Source organism: Marmota marmota, unplaced genomic scaffold, assembly GCF_001458135.2.
Source record: "Marmota marmota marmota unplaced genomic scaffold, marMar, whole genome shotgun sequence".
Lineage (NCBI taxonomy): Eukaryota > Metazoa > Chordata > Mammalia > Rodentia > Sciuridae > Marmota > Marmota marmota.
In genome coordinates, this window is record NW_026000076.1 from 7,728,932 (window position 1) to 7,750,048 (window position 21,117).

A 21,117-nucleotide genomic window follows, 5' to 3' on the forward strand; every position below is an offset into this window, starting at 1 on the left:
TTTAACATTAAAAAATGATAAAGTCATAGGAACGAAAATTTTATCAATAAGGGTTATAAAAGATAAAAAGTGCTATGATATTATCAATGTAATTAGAGAAGGCAGCCTCAGCCTCCAAAGCCGCTGGGATTACAGGTGCCAGAGCGCCCGGCTATAATAGTTTAAATTTGTAGTTTTATTGTCTTATTTGTAGTTTTATTGTCTTATTTGCAGCTTATTTTACTCAAGCTGGGCGTGGTGGCGCACACTTGCAGTCCCAGCAGCTAGGGAGGCTTAGGAGAATCCAGTTCAAAGCCAGCTTCAGCAACTTAGCGAGGCCCTAAGCAACTCTTCAGTGAGACCCTGTCTCTAAAGTATAAAAAAGGGCTGGAGGGGCTGGGGTTGTGGCTCAGTGGTAGAGCGCTTGCCTTGTATGTGTGAGGCAATGGGTTCCATTCTCAGCACCAAATAAAAATAAATAAATAAAATAAAGGTATTATGTTCACTTACAACTAAAAAAATAAATTAAATAAAATAATAAGGGAGCTGGGAATGTGACTCAGTGATCAAGCGCCCCTGGGTGCAATCTCTGATACCAAAAAAAAAAAAAAAAAGAAGAAGAAGAAGAAGAAAAAGAAACACAAGCATATAAATGATGTTAGCCTTCAGATTTTCTTAAATTCTGAGGTATTATTTTAAAGCCAAGAAACATTTGTTATTTTTTGGGCAGTAGAAAAATGACTAGCATTTTTATTTATTCTTTTTCATATAATTGTTTTCAAGTTTTAACATTGGTTATCTAATAACGATGTTAACAGATTGTCCGAGATATATATAAAACCATATTAATTTATTTTTTTACTATATCTTTTTGTTGATGACTGAGTGATTAGTAAATTGAGAAAAATAAAGAGGCCAGTTAAACATATTAGAGGACAGAAAACCCAGCAACTAAAACAGTGAAAAACTCCACAACGGTCTAGATCAGTAAGAACAGTCTTAAAGCCATTTGCAGGTTTAGCCCTCTTATCAGTAGTATTTCTCCAGAGATGGACTTGGAAATATTCCTTTCTTCCCCACATCAGTCCTACTTGTATCTTTTTTCCATATCAGGGAATTCTCAAAATTGGTAATGAGGATTTCTCCTCAAGATGGTACTCATATAATTTCTTTGATTTTAATTTCTATCTTGCGGATGAGTTTGTAATGTATTAACTATCACAGAGTAAGTGAAATATAATTCACGTTTATGATTTGTGCATCTTATTTCATGTTTTGACCTACAGAATGTTCTGTCTTGTTTCAGAATTTAGAGAAAAAATTGGAAGGTAGGTTTAGTGTGCACAGGGAAGTAATTGGAATAAGAAAGAAGCAATGTGAACCTGTAGAAATGGTGCTATGGTTTCCTTTCACATTTGAGTCTTTTTTCAGCCCTTTTTTCATTCCTGGTGGCCAGAGGTGAACATTTTTAACCTTTACATCTCTGAATATCTTAAAGCAAAAAAAAAAAAAAAAAGAATGTGTATATATCTATCTACAGATAGACATATACATGTTATACACCATGAGTGTAAAAATACGTATGTGTTAAATTTGTCTATTTTGTAAAAGTTCAAACACATGAAAAATAAACTATTATTATGAACCCACACATACACGTTGCATAGTTTTAGCAGTTACCAACTTGTCACCAATAATGTTTTATCAGTACATTTCTACCATTCCACCTTTATTTTGAAGCAAATTCCTGCATAGGTACATAGTTGTATTAGAGGTACACACATTCACAATAAATTGTAATATCTTAACTCAAAAATAATACTATAAACAAAGTATTAACCCAAAAGGAGCAGTTAATTTTGTGTTATTGAAGAGGACAAATTTAGAGAAGTCTTTGAAGAAGAAATGACATTTAACCTATACTTTGAAGAATGGACAAGAATTTGCCAGGAAGAAAATATTCTAAATATTGGTGCAGTATGAAGAAAGGGGTTCAAAATGTGAAAATATATGAATGAGTAGAGAATACAGTATGTTGATATTGAAATGCTTTGAAAGTCACAGAAGTTGAAACTGTAAGACTCATCTGTGGTTATATTTTAAAGGATGTTCTGAGAAACTAATGATTATAGTTTACTTATCCATAAATATTTTCTCCATCTTTGTAAATAAAATATAAACTACCTTTTCTATATCTTGTAGATTTATGACAAAGTCCAGTTTTCAAAGATGTCAAAACTAAATGACTGCTTGTTTTCTGTGGATAGTTTGTTTTTTGAAAACCCAGATGAAATTGAAAAGTAAGTCTATCTCAAGGGCTAATAATATAGTATATTATTTTAGAGTTTAAAAAAAATTAGGGAGTTTATTTTCTTTCTGATAAATACACAATTAAAAATGGCAGATCAACAGAATGACTGTATATTTAGAAACATGGAATTCAGATTCACTGGTAAGTAAGGTTCAGCATCTTAAATGTTATAGTTTTAAAAATTCAATTAATTCCTGCCAGTTTTATGTTCATTTGCTTTAAATTTCTAATTTGTTAAGTTGTTCTTGACTAAGGTAAAGACTGGAAATAATGTCAAAGAGTAGCTGAGAACAAGAAGTGATGACACGTTTTGAAAACAGAATGAGCATGTACCAAAGACTAACTATGATAAGCGTATTTAGCACAGGCAATGTGTAGGGATGGAAATAAAGATGTGAGACCATGTAGATTGCTCTCAATTCTGAATTTTATATGTATTTGTTATAATAACCTATTTTAATGAAACCCCCTTATTGCTTTCACTCATTCATTCTAATAGTAATTCAAATATTGATTGAATGCTGAAAGGATATAAAAAGAAAGAAACTCACTTCTAAAAGTTAAAATCTAATTGAGTTTAAACACATATATGGGAAGTCATTAATAAATAATCTGACTATGTAAATCATGATCCAGACTGGAATACTTTTTTTTAACCACATATTTCAATATTCTGTATTTAAACTCATTACATAGTATGATATAACATATCCATGACTCATATTCGGGTTTTTTTGGACACAGAATCAGTATTTGAAATATTCTATGGTGAGTTATAAAGGAAATACTTTTAAATATTAAAAACTTATGAAGGTGGTGGTGGCAATGATGATGAAGGACAATAGTTTGTTCTTGTTTGAGAATTGTGGTTAGCTCCTTTTAAGAGTATGAGAAAGTAGAAATATGTCACTTGGGAATTATTTTTAATTAATTTTTTATTTATATATGACAGCAGAATGCATTATAATTCTTATTACACATATAGAGCACCATTTTTCATATCTCTGGTTGTATACAAAGTGTATTCACACCAATTTGTGTCTTCATACATGTACTTTGGATAATAATGTCCATCACATTCCACTATCATTTCTAACTCCATGCCCTGTCCCTTCCCTTCTCACCCCTCTGCCCTATCTAGAGTTGTCTATTCTTCCCATGTTCCCTCTCCCTACCCCACTACCAGCCTCCTTATATCAGAGAAAACATTCGGCATTTGGTTTTTTGGGATTGGCTAACTTCACTTAGTATTGTCTTCTCTAACTCCATCCATTTACCTGCAAATGCCATGATTTTATTCTCTTTTATTGCTGAGTAATATTCCATTGTGTATATATGTACAGACTGGAAAACTTTTGAGAGTAAAAAAGTACATCCTGCTGGAGCAGCAGGAGTAAATCAGGACTGTAAGTCAGTGTATTAGGATTAGGGTCAGGCAAATTTCGGAACATATGATTGTTCTAACAATAAAAAATTAAAAATGTATGCAAAATGATTAATATTTATGCAATAAAATTTCAGATTTGGAAGAAAGTAACCTTTAGCCAGATGATCAGGTCAGGCTTTATGGTAGTGGGGAGAGGCTTCAGGAGTCTTTGAAATATCTGATAATTCTTTGGACACAGAGGAAGTAGGCATTGAAGGCCTACTGTTAAAGGGGAAAAAAAAAAAGGAATGAAGATGGGACAAGTCACAGTACTTGAGGGGATAGTATATAGAAGTTTTTTAGAGTAGATGGTTCATAAAGGAGACAAATGGTGCATAGAGTTCTAAAGCTGAGCATAGATTGTGGTGGGTGTTAAATGCTGTATAATTCTCTATGTGTTAAAAGCTGTGGAATTAAATCAACAAACATTTCCTGAATAGCACACCTAATTATATAAAGCACTGTGCTAAGTACTGCTTATATAAATGGAAATAAAAGCAAAGCCCTTGGATATTTACAATCTAGAAACAGTATCAGACTAATTAGCTATTTCTATCTATTATCTGTATACATACATACACACACAATACAATGAGAAGTATGAGAAATATTGTGGATTCGGTGTATAAAAAGATGGGGAGAAAATCTTTGAGAACCTATGGAAATTTCTTGGAAAAGGTAGAATTTGAAGTGGGTTTTAAATGAACTTAAACTCTAGTGCCTAGAAAAGCACCTGGCATGTGCTAAACAGTTGTTGAATGGATTAATGAATGAATAATAGTAGAATTTCTATAGGTGGATATGGGTATGAGGCTGAGTACAAGGTCAGGAAGAGTATAGAGTTTATCTTTTTAAATTTTTTTTTTTTAGGGGGGGAAGGTGGCACTGGTGATTGAACTATTTAGTTACATTCCCAGTCCTTTTAAATTTTATTTTGTAAGACAGAGTCTTGCTAAGTTGCTGAGGCTGGCCTCAAACTTGGAATCTTCCTGCCTTAGTCTCCTTAGTGGGGTAGGGAGAGGGAACATGGGAAGAATAGGATTACAGGTGTGTACCCAGGCCCAGCAGTAAAGGATGTATCTTTGAATAAAGATGAGGAGGCACAGAATGTGTTATCTGTTTGGTATTGTACTAGCTTTCCATCACTGTGACAAAATACTTAAACAAAGCAAAAGTTTATTTTATCTCGTAGTTTTGAGGAGTTTGGTCCATGGTCATTTGGTTTGTTGCTTTTGGGCCTATTGTGAGGCAATACATCTTGGTGGGAGCACCTGGTGGAAAAAGCCCTCACCTCATGGCAGCTGGGAATCAAAGAGAAGTGAAAGGGTCAGAGTCACACTCTCTCTCAAGGGCATCCCTCTGATGAGATAAATTCCTCCCCCTGGGCTCCATCTCTTAAGTGTTTCACCACCTCCCAATAGTGTCACAAGCTGGTAAGCTAGCCTTTTAACATATGGGCCTTTGGAGGACACTTATCCAAACCTTAACAGGTAGTTCAGTTTACCCTAAACCTAAAGGTATGTGTAGGAGAATTAAAACTGTAAGGTACTCTAAATCCCTTGGGAAGTTTGTCATTATCTGAAAGCCACTGAAGAATTTTGAATAGAGTACTATGATGAAAATGATTCTAAATTAATGTAAGAATGTGTAAGGTGTATTAGAGAGAAAGCCTGGAGGCAGTGAATTCAGTTAAGACACTATTGTTCTCAATCAGATGTAAGTTGATTAGGATCTTAATTACAATAGTGACAATGGAAATACAAAGAAAATGATGAATTTCAGAAGCATTAAAAGGAATATGTATCTATATATTATGAATAAAAAAAGATTATGCTATGGTTTGGAGTTGGTGACTGGGAGAATGATGGCACCTCTAGAAAAAAAGAGGGAAATCATAAGGAAGATTTAATTTTATGAGGAGACTGAATAGTAGAGCTATATGTATACTTCTTATATCCCATTATTCTCTTTCTTGGATTTTCTGGAATGGTCTCTATATAGAAAAGAGTTAACATAACAGGCCTAAATGACTATCCTTGCAAAGCCTGTTTGCAAGGTTGCCCTTTGGTTGGAATCTGAGAACAGATTTCAGGAAGGTTCCCACCATTAACTGATAACAGTGGCTCACTGTGCATGAACTGTTTATACAAATAATGTGGTTTATGTGAACACCTGCTTTTCTTCTGGGATTCTGGAATTTATATGTCAGACAGGGAATGCTTGGGGGTGATTAGTCCCCAATAAACCCTGACCATTGAGTTCCAAATGAACTTTCCTCATTGGTAACATTTCATGCATGTTGTCACAATTGGTTATTTAATGTGACCCTTGTGTGGAGAGGACTCTTGGAAACTTGTGCCTGGTTTCCCTAGGACTTTGCCCAATTGCTAGGAGTAGGACTCAGCTAGGAAATCGTTGAACTGGGTGTGATCTTAGGAACCCTCTGTCATAGTCCTGAATTTCAAATGCTCTGGTATTTGCTCAGTCTCTCAGACATTGTCAAATAATGTTGTGGATTTTTTATTTGAAAAATATAGTCATAGTAGCTATGTGCTAGGTACTAAGAGGGACAGAAAATTCAAAGATTAAGTCTCGTACTTGGGAAACTTAGTACAATAAATGAAAATAAATTAATCTTAAAATGCTTGGGATTCAGTGTAGGCAGTATATATGTTTTTTTTCCTCAAGTTTTTCCTGTCACCTAGCACTTACTTTTTATCTTAATGAAAGCAAGTCAACTTTGATTGGTAAAGATATGTTAAAGCAGTATCAGTTAATAAGGTCACAGCTGAAATGTATGGACAGGTAAAGATGCCAATAGGGTGGCAAAAATCTCATCAATTACCATTGGCTTATAAAGAAATTTCCAGTTTCAACCAATTTCTTAGAGATTTTGTGGTTGCATATGGTTTTGAACCAAGTATTTGGGTTAGGACATTAATTTTCACTCAAGTTGTAGGAATACTCAAGAATACTAATAATGGAGTGATTTACCCAGTAAAGACCCATGATTATAGGTAAGATATATCATAAGTAATTTGTTACATGTAATAGTTAAAGTGCAGAGTTTGAGAATGATTTAGTACTTTTTAAAAAGTTGGAATAGGTTTAAAATTCCTATCACTGGCATTTCAATTAGAGAAAATGAAGTGGAACTATTGCCATTCCTATTTAGGTAGCATATCTTACATGCAGTATTATTAATTTTTAAAAATATTTTTATAGTGGATGGACACAATACCTTGATTTTATTTTTATATGGTGCTGAGGATTGGATCCAGTGCCTCACACGTGCTAGGCAAGTACTCTACCAACTAAGTTCCAATCCCAACTCCAGTCCCCGTATTATTAATTCTGTGACACACAAGGGAAAAAAGGTTGAGAACATTGCTGTATTAGAGATAAATCATAGTGGTAATAGAAATTGAGTAAAGTTTAATAAATACATGTTTCTGATTGTAGATCTTTTTAAGCATGTATTCACATTTTTTATATTTTATATAGCTATCCAGACAATGAAAAATCATTGGATTGGTTTCTCCCTCCTCCTCCATTGATTTCAGAAATTCCAGATACTCAGGAATTAGAGGAGGAAATAGAAAGTCATAAACTGCAAGGTAAGTTTTCATATATTTGTTGTGAAACCAAATGCATGCAGTTAATGTCAATATAAAAAACCTAGTAACACATGAAAATATTAATTCCTTTATTTTAATGGAATAAAATGAGAGTCAAAGACTTCTCTTATTCAAAATAATGCTCACCAAACCTTATGATCTAACACATTTACCTTCTCCATACATACATACACATATGTGTGCATAGTACATAATATCCTATCACATACTTGTTCTGACTATTGTTCAGTGAATATTTGTTTCTCTTTAACCATTAAAACTCCTGTCACTGCTCCTCAGTTTTGCTCTTTTCTAATTGGTAAGATCTTCTGGGAGACAGATCTTTATGTGAAAGAACAAGATAACAGAAGATTATACATGTTGAGACCATTTTTTTAAATCTTGAGGAATGCTTAAACAATATGTTATCTAATATGATGTTACTGGTAAAATTTTAATCTTAAATTGGTAATTTCATGCATAAATATTTTAATATTAAGCTTATAAGTTACATGATTTATATATAAATAGATATATGTATACTCTTGAATGTATCAAATACTATACTTCATGTATGGTATACATCTGGTGTAATATTTATAAATAGACGGTAAAGCAAATTTAAGCTCTAATAAGACTTCTGAACTTCCTCTAAACATCTCATAGATTCTGGGGAAAAAAAAACTCTAAAGAAATGTTTAAAATTCTATCACTCTGATGAAGATATTTCTTTATCTTGATTTTAGAAGCAGGATTACAAATTTAAAAAAAGCACTGTGTCCTATATTTTAATACTGGATCATATTCATTAAGATTTTATATGATTGACCATTGTATTTCTGTGTGTAAATTATTTATATAAAATTTTACATCCTCATAATTACTTGTATAAGTATGCCATTTGTAGTAGCCAAAATAGTTAAATATTAAAATTATTACTACTTATGTCATCAGGATTTAAACCTATTTTATAACATAGATGCTGTATAAATTTTGAATTTAATCTTAATAATTCTGAAGTAATTTCTAAGTTGCTTTCAGAAACAACCTGGTATTTCGAAGCCATATATGGTATTATAGAGTATCTTGTTATTATACTAATACTTTTCTTGACTTTCATATTTAACAAAAAAAAATTTAACTAGTAAACTTTTAAAAATTAATTAAATTTTTCATTATTATATTGAAAATGTGTTTTAATGAATAATATATAATAACCAATATATTCCTCTTTTGTAGGTCAAGAAAATAATCCAAAAATGTTAATGTCAAATTTAAAGATTACTAATGAAGACATAAATTATATTTCACCAACACAAAAATTCCAGTTTCCCTCTTATAAATATGAATATGATTATCTAAATTTAGGAGTAGCAGGTATTAATGACTCATCACATGTTGCTGGCAAGCTGACATATGGTTCTTCTCAGAAATATACAAACCACATGGGCACCAAGATAGCACCTGAGGAAACTGTTCCTGATGATGCAAAATTAGGTAACGTTATAGAGGAAACGGGAGAGAGCACACCAGCATTTCGAAAAAGGTAATTAATTAAATGTAATAAATAACATTCAGTGAATAAAGTGGAATATTAATGTGTTCATCCAAAAATATTAAACATGATAGATTCTGAATGAGAAAAACAGTAATAACAAAGTATTATACATTAAACATTCTGTTATATTTGGGATTCTAGATTTTTACCTTTAAGGACCTTACAATTTAGTGGGAAGCATAGATACATAACTAAAAATAATTGACTAAATACTTCATAGTATGACAGTTATTTTCATGAAGTAGTTATATTGTTAGAGCAGAGATTGTTAAACTTTTTATCATAAGTACCCCATTGCATTTAAAAAGTATTGAAGATTCCCAAAGAGTTTTTATTAAGGTAGGTTATATATATCAGTATTGAATCATATTAGAAATTAAAACCAAAAAATTAAAAAGTACTTATTTACTAATTCATCTTAAACTCATACTAAACCTACTACCAATTAATCTAATTAATGAATTTTCAGTTAAAAAGACTTTTCCTACATGAAATGTAGGAAATATAAAAAAAAAAAAGAAATGTAGGAAATAATGTGTTAACAATACATTAGAGGAACATATTAAAAATAATGTATTGTATACTAATGGTCCCTGACATAGTGATGGTTTGACATAGGACTTTTTGACCTTATGGTGGTGTGAAAGCAATGTGCATTCAGTTGAAACTGTACTTCAAATTTTGGTCTCTGATCTTTTTCCATGTTAGCAATATATGGTACCATACTTTCTCACTGAAACTATGTGGGCAACAGCAGAGAGCCATAGCTCTCTGTCAGCCACTCAGTAACCAGGGTAAACAACAGATAATCTACAGTGTACTGTGTTACTAAGCTGCAATGTTCAGTAAGTTAGATATAGTAAGTGCATTTTTGATTTATGATTTTCAGCTTATGATAAGTTTATTGGTACATAACCCCACTTTAAGTCCAGGAGCATCTATGTACATAATAGAATACTATTGAGCCATAAAAAAACCTAGGAGGGGCTGGGATTGTGGCTTAGTGGTAGAGTGTTTGCCTAGTATGTGTGAGGCCCTGAGTTTGATTCTCAGCACCACATATAAATAAAATAAAGGTACATTTATAACTAAAATAAATATATATTTTTTAAAAACCTAGGAAATTTTGTCATTTGTGGCAACACGAATGAATGTAGAAGACATTATGTTAAGTAAACTAAGCCAGGCACAGAGAATCAAATAACACGATCTCCCTTGTATGTGGAATCTAAAGAAGTCAAACATAGGGCTGGGTATGTAGGTCAGGAAGAGAGCACTTGCCTAGCATATGTGAAGTTCTGGGTTTGATCCCCAGCACTGCAAAAAAGAAAAGAGGTTGGTTGAACTCTGAAATGGAGAGTAGAATTGCAGTTATCAGAGTCTGGGGGAGATGTGAAGGAGGAATGCAGAGGTATTGATGAACAAAGTTGCAATTATATAGAAGTTCTGGTGTTCTGTTGTGTAGTAGCTGCAGTTAATAGTAATGTATTGTATAATCCAAAATAGCTAGAAGAGAATGGTCTCATTCCAAAGAAATGATAAATGTTTGAGGTGACAGATTTAATAATTACCTTGATTTGGTTACTACAACTGTATATTTGTATCAAAATATCACTTTGTACCCCATAATTATATATAATTACCAGTTATCTATTAAAATTAAAAAATTAAGTTCTATTTTCTAAAACAAAAAAATAGTTTAGTGAGAAAAGTGGCATTGTTTTATATTTTTGCAATATAGTTGGATTCTCATTTATGTCTTTTAAGTCTGTCGTGATGTCTTGTGACTTGGCTTAGTAATATTGTGAAAATAATTTTGATTTAATGGACTCCCTGAAAGAGTCCCAGACTGTTCTTTGAAAACAGGTGTCCTGGAACATTTAACATGAGGACATGATCTACCCCAATCAGGGAAAGCTTTCTTGAGTAAGTGGTGTTTACACTTAACCTTAAAGAAAAATAGAAGTAAACTAGGTGAAAATAAAGAGGGAGAGTGTTAATAGGTAGAAAGAATAGAATGTACAGAAGTCCTGAGATAGCACAGAGTTAAGCAATTCTTTGCAAAAAGTTCCTTTAGTTTGAAGTAAGAGAATGCTGAGAGGTAAGGTATGAAGGAACTAAGCCATTCAGAATCTTATAGACCATGATCAACATCTTGTACTTTAAGGCCATGTTTCTTAAATTATAGCCCCTAGACACACTGTATTGAGGCACCTAGAATGGTTTTTAAAATTTTAGATTTCTGGGTCCTACCTTAGACCTGTTAAATCATAATTTTAGTAAAGATGAGAATGGGATCTAGAAACTAATTTTAAACAAATTTTCCAGATGATCATATTGTATACTAAAGTTTGAGAATCATTTTCCTAAAAGTCCATGCAAAGGAGTGAAATTAGATTTTCTTTTCCTTTAAAATTGATTTTGGCCCCAGTATGGTGGACAAACAAGAAAGGAGTTAGAATATATTGTGAAGAGTCAATTAAAAGGTTATTATATTGGTGTAGGTGGGAGAGAAGTCTTGACCTAGGACTTTGATAGCGGAAATGAAGAGAGTCCAAAGTTATTTAGGAGGTAGAATCCCATGGGACTTAAATGATTACTATTTGTGAGATCTTAAACCTACATTTCTAGTTTGAACCAGAATAATGAAGAATGGTGGGCCCTTAAGTAATATTAAAAAAAAAAAAAACCTTAAAGAAAGATTAGATTTAGGGGAACGTGATGAATAGATTTGGACATGTTGATTTTAGGTATTTATAAATTATGCAGACAGACAATTGAATATATAGGTTCAAGATTCAGAAGAGATCTAGTTTATAGTTTTTGTTCTCTCTATGACATAGATGAGGTTATCTGTCATTTTGAGAGAATAAGTAGGGCATTATGAAAGATTGGGAAGAATAGGAAAAATTATGGAGATTAGGAAAGCAATCTAATTAGACTAATGCTGGATACTATAAATGATGCTGGATATTATAAAAAGAACAGTTGAGGTAACTATGATTTCTTATATCAGATTTAATAAGTTATAATTCAGATAACATGAAATTCACCCTTTTGAATGCACAAACTCATTGGTGTTTAGAATACATATAGTTGTACAGCCATCATTATTTAATTTTAAGACATATTCATTACCCCCCACCCAAAGAAACTTAATATTAATAAAGTTCTACAAAATTATTCCTATTAAAGAATGCCAACCAGGAAAGCAGGGTGCCCAGACTCCTTACCTCTCTATGTGCCTGAAAAACTCAGGTGTTTCTACAACCCAGTCTCTGTAGGTTCATTTGCCAGAATGACTTAAATCTCAGGAAAACACATTTCTTGCATTTACTGGTTTATTATAAAGGATACAACTCCAAATAAAGAAATTCATAGGGCTGACTATTGGGGATGGGGTGGAGTAAGCCTCTGTGAGTGTGCCACCCTGTCGGCACCTTGATATGTTCACCAACTCAAAAGCTCTCTGAGCACCATTGTTTCTTTTAACAGAGGTCCCATTATATGAGCATGATTGATGAAATGATTTGTCAGTGGCAATGAACTTAATCTCCAGCCCATCCTGAAGGTCAAAGGGGAAAGAGTAGGGAGACCAAAAGTTTCAACCAGCTAAGCACATGGTTGGATGGGAGAGAGAAGAGAAAAAAGGGAGAGAGAGAAAGGAGATCAGAGTCCTTCTGGGGCACACCTCCAATGACTAGAACACCTCCCACTGAGCTAAAAGTCTCCATTATGTCCCAGTAGCTGGGGATTTGACCTTTAACACTTGGGCTTTTGACCCAAACTACAGCATTTCTGACCCAAACTACAGCATTTCTGAACTCTTTATTTTACTCCATGGACTAATATATGCTATTTTTATGCTAATCCTACAATGGAGCTTTGTAGTTTAAATTAAGAAGTGTGAGTCTTCCAATTTTGATCTTTTTTTTTCAAGACTGTTTTGGCTATTCTGTGTTCTTTGCATTTTCATATGAATTTTAGTATAAGAAGCCAGCTGGTATTTTGATAGAGATTGTGTTGAATCTGTAGATCAACTTGAGGAATCTTACCATCTAACAATTTAAAATCTTCCAATCTAGGAACATGAGTTGTCCTTCCATTTTTAAAAGTTTTCTTTAATTCTCTCAATTATGTTTTAGTTTTTCAGTGGATAGTTTTATACTTATGTTGTTAAATTTATTCTTAAGTATTTTATTTTTTTGCTGTTATTTTACATGGACTCTTTTTTTTCCTTAATTTTTTTCTTCAGATTTTCCATTGCTAGTTTATGAAAATATAATTGTTTTTTGTATATTGACATTATATCCTGCAAGCTTGTTGATGATGACTCTGAATTTTAATACTAATCACCTGCTCCAAAGTAGTACTTTTTACCCATTCTTATTCCACTGCCTTGCTGTAATTATTTAAAAAAATCATTCAGGAGTGAGGTTTTGTGATGTAAGTATGATAAAAATAATAAAGTGGATAAAAGTTGTCAGAATCAAAATGGAGTCACTTGTGTCAAACCCTAACAAAAAGGGAATAGAGAGGTCATAAAGAAGGGGATCTCTCACACAGTGGCCTATGATAAAAACTGTTATGAGTACTCTGAAAACCACAACCTTGCATAAAGGCATTAAGATACCACATCCTTACACAAAGAATACTTTTGCAATGACATTTGCCCAACAATTTGTCAGCCTTGAGCTGACACTGCTCTTCTTATTAATCCTTGCTGAGGACAGTTGTTTCAGTGCAACTTATTAACCTTATTTTACCTTTCAAAAGCCTTGCCATTCTTTTCCTCTCTGGTATGCATATGGTTTGCCATTACTCCGAGTAAATTCATTTCTTTGTAGAGCCTCTTGCTCTGTTTTTTTTTTTTTTTTTTTTTTTTTTTTTTTTTTTNGATACCATGTGATATTTTGATACATATATACAACTGTGTAATGATCAAATTAGGGTAATTAGCATATCCATCACTTTAAACATTTAATCATTTCTTTGTGATGAGAGAAATTAAAAATTAAAATCCTCTCTTCTAGCTATTTTCAAATAGATGATATATTATCATTAACTATAATCACCCTATTATGCAATAACACATCAGAACTTGTTCTGTAACATTGTATCCATTGACCAATCTCTTCCCATCCTACTCCTATACCCTCCCCAGCCTTTAATAACCAATATTCTATTCTCAATTTCTATGAGATGAATGTTTTTATTTCACATGAGTTCATGCTGCATTTGTCTTTCTGTTCTTGGCTTATTTCTTTTAACACATTGTCTTCCAGGTTCATCCATGTTGAAATTGACAGCATATCATTATTTTTATAGATGAATAGCATTCCATTATAAAGTCCATTTTCTCATCCTCTGGAAATGCAGTCTATCTTCTTTATCCATTGATCCATTGAATAAATGTGAAATGCTTCATGAATTTGTGTGTCACCTTTTCTTCTCTGTACCATTCCAATTTTAGTATGCATGTGTTCCTCTGTGAATATTAACATCCCAGACCAAGGGGTTGCAGTCTTTCCCTCTGCAGATGTCTGGCATTCTCCTTTGAATGTGAATTCTTTGCGTCACCTCCAAAGACATCTCACCCTGGGCCTTTCTCTTCAGCATTTCTCCAGTGTTTAAGCTCCATATTGCAGAAAGCTCAGTCCTTATCCCCGGTGCCAATACAATAACGAGGACATGGTTTTGAGAAAAAGGAAAAAGGTTTATTGCTTTGCTAGCAAAGGAGAAACACAGGGGACTTCTGTCCCAAAAGCTGTGATTCTTGCTCTGTTTTTTTTAATTAGTATTTTTGGGTTTATTTTTGTTTGTTTGTTTTTGTATCAGGGATTGAACCCAGGGGTGCTTAACCACTGAGCCACATCCCCAGCCCTTTTTGTTTTTTTTATATAGGTACAGAATATTGCTAAGTTGCTTAGGGTCTTGCTAAGTTGCTAAGGCTGGCTTTGAACTTGTGATCCTCCTTCCTCAACCTCCCAAGTGGCTGGGATTACAGACATGTGCCACTGTGCCCAGCTTCTGTTGTTATTTTTATATTAACAGGAGAAGCAGAGTTTAGAATATTGGTAAGAAAGTGGCCATGGAATTTAAGTCCACAAAAGGTAGACAAGAAAAGAAAAAGGGAAGATAGCTTAGGAAAAAATAGATTAATTACAGTTAACTTGTTCTTTAAACTCACTGGTTCCTTGAGCAAATAAACTAACAGAATAAAAGTTTGAAGTTAGAAAATAATATATCAGAATCATTATTCATCAGATTATTGAGAGGAAGGGCAGTTTGGGATAATGACAGACTCTGGTGAGACAGTAGATGACTGAGGTCATGTGAAGGAGAATGCCTTTGGAAATGAATTTTCTGAGGAATTGAGAGATAAGGATTTTGAATGGGTTGTCTCCATGAATGTTGCAGTAGCACAGAATATTGGCAAAGTTCTGAAAGCAAGAGGAAAGTATTCTAAAGTGACCAGAAGGTTGATAAGTGATATATGCTATTAGGAAGTGGCATAGATGAATAGTGTAGATTACTATTGTGAGAGTGGAAAAATGATCTAGATTTGGAATAGAGAGGAAAACACTCTCAATCTTCAAATACATTGAATGTGAGAGAATTCGGAGTTTCCACTTAGGGGTTTTCTTAAGAAGCAATAGTTTTCTAGGGCAGAGCCACATTGTTTGTTTGTTTGTTTATTTTTAAGGCCAGGGATAATAAATAATCAATGAGGAAGTGAAGGACCTAGGGGAGTTTATTAAGTGGGAGTTCCAGAGGATTTAGGAAGATTCTGAGGTCCAGAGAATTTTGGTAACTAGAATGTAGATAATGTCTTTACAGTTTGTAAAACTTATTTCAAACTCTTACTAACTTTAAAATCACACAGCTACAAAGCAGAGGAGCTTTAAACTTAAACCTAGGTCTGTCTGATTCTAACCAATATCACAGCATATTGCAGGGAATCATACTATAGCTTGAATATCCTTGTTCCCAGTACAATATATATTATCTAAGATTATCTGCTTTTGAATTTTCCATCTTCAAAGATAAAACATTAGAGGATGCTAAAATACATTTTTCAAGTTTTTTCAAAGACTTGTTCTTATACAAAAGCATATCATTATTACAGAGTAATTTGCAAATTATTTCATGTTTGCATAGTATTTAAGTATCATTTCTTATAGAATTCTGTAAGTCTGATACCTTATATCATCCCCATTACTTATTCTATAAGATGTAAGTGTTATATTGGAAACCTTAATGATTACTACATCTCTTGAGGCTATTTTGAACAAATTACTGTGGTAGATTTTCTTTTGATCAAATATAATACAGTTATAAAGATGATGTCTCCTTGTTTTTCAGAACTTTGCCAAGAAATATTTTTTACACTAGGGTTATTATTAGATAGTGTTTGGGATGATTTGATCTGCTAATACACTTAGTTTACTACTTTTCCTCTTTGGGGGGATGATGTAGGCTAGGGTATAAACCTTGAATTGACTGGCAAGTAAAACTGAATGAACTGATACTTTCTGTGAAGCTAAATGTTATTGATAACAACTTTTAATTCATGACAAGTATGTTGATTTATTCCTATAAATTTAATATATTGTTATATCGAATCACTTTAGTAAAATATAACTACTATTAGGTGAATTACCTTTTTGTGACTATATTGTGTGGCCTTTTTCCCTCCCTTTAGCACTTTTCTGACTTATTCAGCAGTCATTAATTATCTTGTTGTGTACAGCTTATCCCCAAACTTAGTGGCTTAAAAACAACAATAAATGCTTTTCTCATTGTTTCTGTAAGTTAGGAACTTAGGAACAATTTAATTGGATGTTTTGGCCTGGGGTCTCTCATGAGAATGCATAAAATTGGGAACCTCTGAAAGAGCTATAATCAGAATTTTAGCACAGTCTGTGGTCATCTGACACTTGACAGGGGATCTGCTTTCATGGTGGCTCATTCACCTTGGCTGACAAGTTGGTGCTGGCTCTTGACAGGAAGCTTCAGTACCTATCCACATGGGCCTTCTTCATAAGGTTGTTTGAGAGTTCTTAGGATATGGTGTTATTGATAGAGTTCCTTCACAGAGTGAGCCATCTAAGAGACTATGTGAAAAGGACAATGTCTGATGTCTTTGTCTTTTTGACCTAGCTTTGGAAGTCACACACTTGGACGTGCAGTACTCTACTAGTTACAAAGGCCAGTTCTGATTAAATGATTCAATTTGTTGCAGACTGCAAGAGTGTGAAAAAAAAAGGAGGCAAGGATCATTGAGGCCATCTTAGACACTGGCTACCACAGATGGATTTATCTGAGTTTTAGGAAAATGAAAATATGTATATCCATAGTAAATTTAAAAAGTCACATTTTAGGAGATTGATTGAATTTTTTATTTTTATGGGCATGTTTAAAGAGACAATTTAATGCTATCTTTAATATTCTAAGCAACTGTTACAGGTAAAAAACATGTGGTTCTTTTTCAGATTATTTAAAATATGTGACAGTATGCATGGAGGTACTTATTCTAATAACAGTGCAAACTTGGACTCTGGAGTTAACTCAGTGAAAATTATTCAAACAGAAATGAACAAGGAGAAATCATGGAACTGTAGCAATAATAAGCAAAAACCTCAATCAAACATGTTTATAGCAAATGAAGCTTTTTCATCTTCTGAAATTGGAGATGACATACTCAAAGTACCATCATTTTCACTTGCATCCCAACCTCATAATATTCAAGGTGATTTCTTGCTTTTTCATTTGGTTTTATAAAAATACAAATTAATCTACATTTTGTAGCATAGAGAAAATACAAAATTATAGTATGTTTAAGTGGGTTATCTATGTGCAATTTCTGCCTTTCTTTATTATGTTGCATTATTTTTTGGCTGTGTTCTACTATTTTTGCCTATGTTCTCAAAAAAAAGTTGTGTAAGTTTTATTGAAGCAATTTTTTTTTGTAGAAAAAATTTAAAAATATTCATCTATGATTTTTTTAGGGGTAACCAGAAGTGGTGTAGGTTCCTTGAAGGCTGTCACAGAAATTCGTATCCTTTAAATTATTTTACAACATATTTGATATTGTGAAATCACATTATTAAAATATTGTTTCATTGTGTTCCTGTGCATTTGTTTTGGTTACAAAGAAAAAATGAAAAGTGTATCTTTTGAGTCATGTAAGAGATATATGTGTATGACAGTGCTATTCCAAGTGTGGTCTGTGTTCTGGTGCCAGCTTGAATTGTATGTACCAGTAGAAGACAAGGTAAATACAGAAATCAGATTTGTATTGTTGGCAGAACTCTGGTCAGCTTTACTTACACATAGATACAGATAATATCTTATGTTTTGGATAAGATCAACCATAGTGGATTAAACTGAGTAGGGGAAATGGAAAGAAATGGACTTTTTGTTAATTTGGTACATTTTTACAAATCTAACATTTTTGAAAGAACCTAGTTTATACATATAATCCAACTTACATGTTTGGCCATTTCTAGTGCAAATATTTTGGGTGTATTCTGATGGTAATATCTTCTTTGCCTCTTAATACCCTGTGCATGTCAATTTTATTACAACTTACCAGCTGTTTATGTGTTTCCTCAAGACTTAAGACTTAAGAACTCCTTGAAAGCAAGGGTTGTGCTTTATCTACTTTCCCATCTCCAGATACATTTAAAGGCAGATAAAGTAAAGCACATAAGTAAGAAACCTTGTAGGCAGAAAAGTCGCCATGAGCAAGGGGGAGGGTAAAAAATTGTTTGGAAATAACAAGCATTCCAGTTTGATTAAAGATATAAAAGAAATAGGAAATAATCCTGGATAGGTATCTTAGGATCAGATCATTTAATGCCATAAATACCAACATAAAGAATATTTTATGTTTTTGTTTTTAAACTCCTCCTTAACTCTATTGTTATATAATTAACAGGTAAAAACTGTATATATTTGAAGTATGCAATGATGTTTTATTATTATTTTACAGTCTGAAAATGATTACCATAATCAATATTTCTGTCACCTTATGTATTTGCCTTTTGGTATATGGGGTAAGAATACTTAGGATCTGTTCTCTTAGCATTTTGTTTTTATTTTTTTATTTAAAAAAATTTTTTTGGAGATAAAGTCTTGCTATGTTACCCATGCTGGTCTTGAACCCCTAGGCTCAAACAGTCCTCCTGCCTTAGCCTTTCAAGTATCTGGGACTATAGCTACATGCCATCATGATCTTGTTTTGTTTTTTAATATTTATTTTTTAGTTGAAGTTGGACACAATACCTTTACTTCATTTATTTATTTTTGTGTGGTGCTGAGGATTGAACCCAGGGCCTCACACGTGCTAGGTGAGCGCTCTACTACTGAGCCACAATCCTAGCCCCATGCCCTTGTTTTTATTTTTAATAAATTTATTAAACAATGAGGATAAACCATGTAAGATTTTTGAGCAGTCAAGCTAACTCATCTAAATTATGCTTTATGGAATTAGTGACTCACAGCTGAGGAATGTTGTAGAATTCACAAAAGTTATGGTTTGGTTAGCAAAACAAAAAGTGAATTCCAGATATTGGGAAATCTAGGCAATAGTGACTCTAGTCCCAAGTACTCAGAGGATCATTTGAGGCAATTCTGAAGTATGATTAGAAAATATTTTCCTGAACACTTATGAAAAGTTGTATCCAATGCAGATAACTAAATTGGGTTAAAATGGGGGAAGGCCGACATGATATTAAACTTCAGACGTAGTCAGTCTTTAGCACTGCTCTTCAGCACCATGTCTCAATCCTGCTGCACTTCTCTCTTGTGATCTAAATAAAATGGAACATAGGAAATAGATTAGTAAAAAGCATGTTTAAAGATAGTTAAACAAATAACTATTTGTATAACTGGACTTTCCATAGTATGGCACTACCTTCTTAAGACTTTTAGAGATTTTCATGCTATATATTAGCTTAAGTGGTTCTGTAGTTTAGGTATCTTTGTTAGTTAAGACTACTATGTATACTTCTGTTCATTGATTTATTGTCAAAAAATTTCATTTGCTATAAAACTGAAGTACTATGGTTTATTGTTTCTGAGTGTGTACAGTAGAAGGCTGAAGGCTATTCCTGATAATTTGAGTTTGTGGATTACTTGGACACAATATATTTGCTGATTCTTTTCCAATATTTTACAATATTTGAATATTCAGGACAGTAAGTTTTGTCAGATTGATCCTGTCACAGTACTCTTGTCATTTTCAGTTCTAGAGACAGTTTTACCCTTTATAACATATAATTATAGTGCCGCTACTTAGTTTGTTAAAAATTTTTTTTGAGTGTTGATAATGATGATAAATGATGTTAGTGATTGAGTTTTTTCATGAGCTGGGAAACTGATTCTGCACCTACTCTGAATCAAAGATTCATTTTTGTTAATATAAATTGATGTATAACTATCTAATGAGAGAAAAACAGTATGATGCCTACTTCTGGGCTTGTTATGAATAAATATTTTAGGAGAAAAGACATATCTTGAAGGAAAAATGAGATTCCTTCAAAATCTGATGGATTGACAAATTCAAAATTTCATTTTTATTTTGGAATATATATTCTAACATGCATAACAGAAAGTAAAATGAAAATTTCTAAATTAATGGCTTGACTTAATGCAATCATATATTAACTGAGTTACTGTGTGTCAGGCATTGTTCTAGGTATTTGGGATATATCAGTTAAGAAAATAGACAGTAAATCCTTGTCTTTGGAGAGTTAACCTTGGGATAAGGGTGGGGAAGAAGATAGATCTGAAAAATTATAATAGTATATAAATAAGTCATATAGTATTTTAAAAGGCAATGAGTACTATGGAAAAAGAAAAATGTAGAGCAGGGTAAAGGAGGGTTTAATTGGGACTGCTGGATTTGAGGATTCAGGATGTAGAATTAAATAGAATAGTTAGGATAGGGCATCATGAGAAGGTACAATTTAAGCAATTAAAGGAGGTGAAATAGCCAAAGAAATTTGGAAGGAAGAATAATCTAGGCAGGGGGAAGGCTTCATGGAAGGTATATGACTGATGTTTTCAAAGAACGTCAGTATAGGTGGAGGAGAGGAATGGGAGTGGGGGCCAGTAGTAGAACATGGAATCAGAGAAATAAAGGCTAAATCAGGTTCAGGAAGGAGCAGTAGTAGGGTGACAAGACTACATAGTTGTCCACATCAAGAGAAAGATGGGT

General features: G+C 33.0%; 1 protein-coding gene across 1 annotated transcript in view; it reads left to right on the forward strand.

Annotated features, from left to right (window-relative positions):
• Positions 1–2,182: 2,182 nt before the first annotated feature.
• The window catches only part of Hfm1 (helicase for meiosis 1), a 94,559-nt gene continuing 75,624 nt past the window's right edge, over positions 2,183–21,117 (forward strand). Inside the window, exons 1-5 of the mRNA XM_048814471.1 lie at positions 2,183–2,279; positions 7,221–7,333; positions 8,573–8,879; positions 17,387–17,643; positions 17,903–17,950. Of these exons, the coding sequence (XP_048670428.1) occupies positions 2,209–2,279; positions 7,221–7,333; positions 8,573–8,879; positions 17,387–17,643; positions 17,903–17,950 (796 nt within the window). The 5' untranslated portion in view covers positions 2,183–2,208. The remainder of the gene's footprint in view (positions 2,280–7,220; positions 7,334–8,572; positions 8,880–17,386; positions 17,644–17,902; positions 17,951–21,117) is intronic.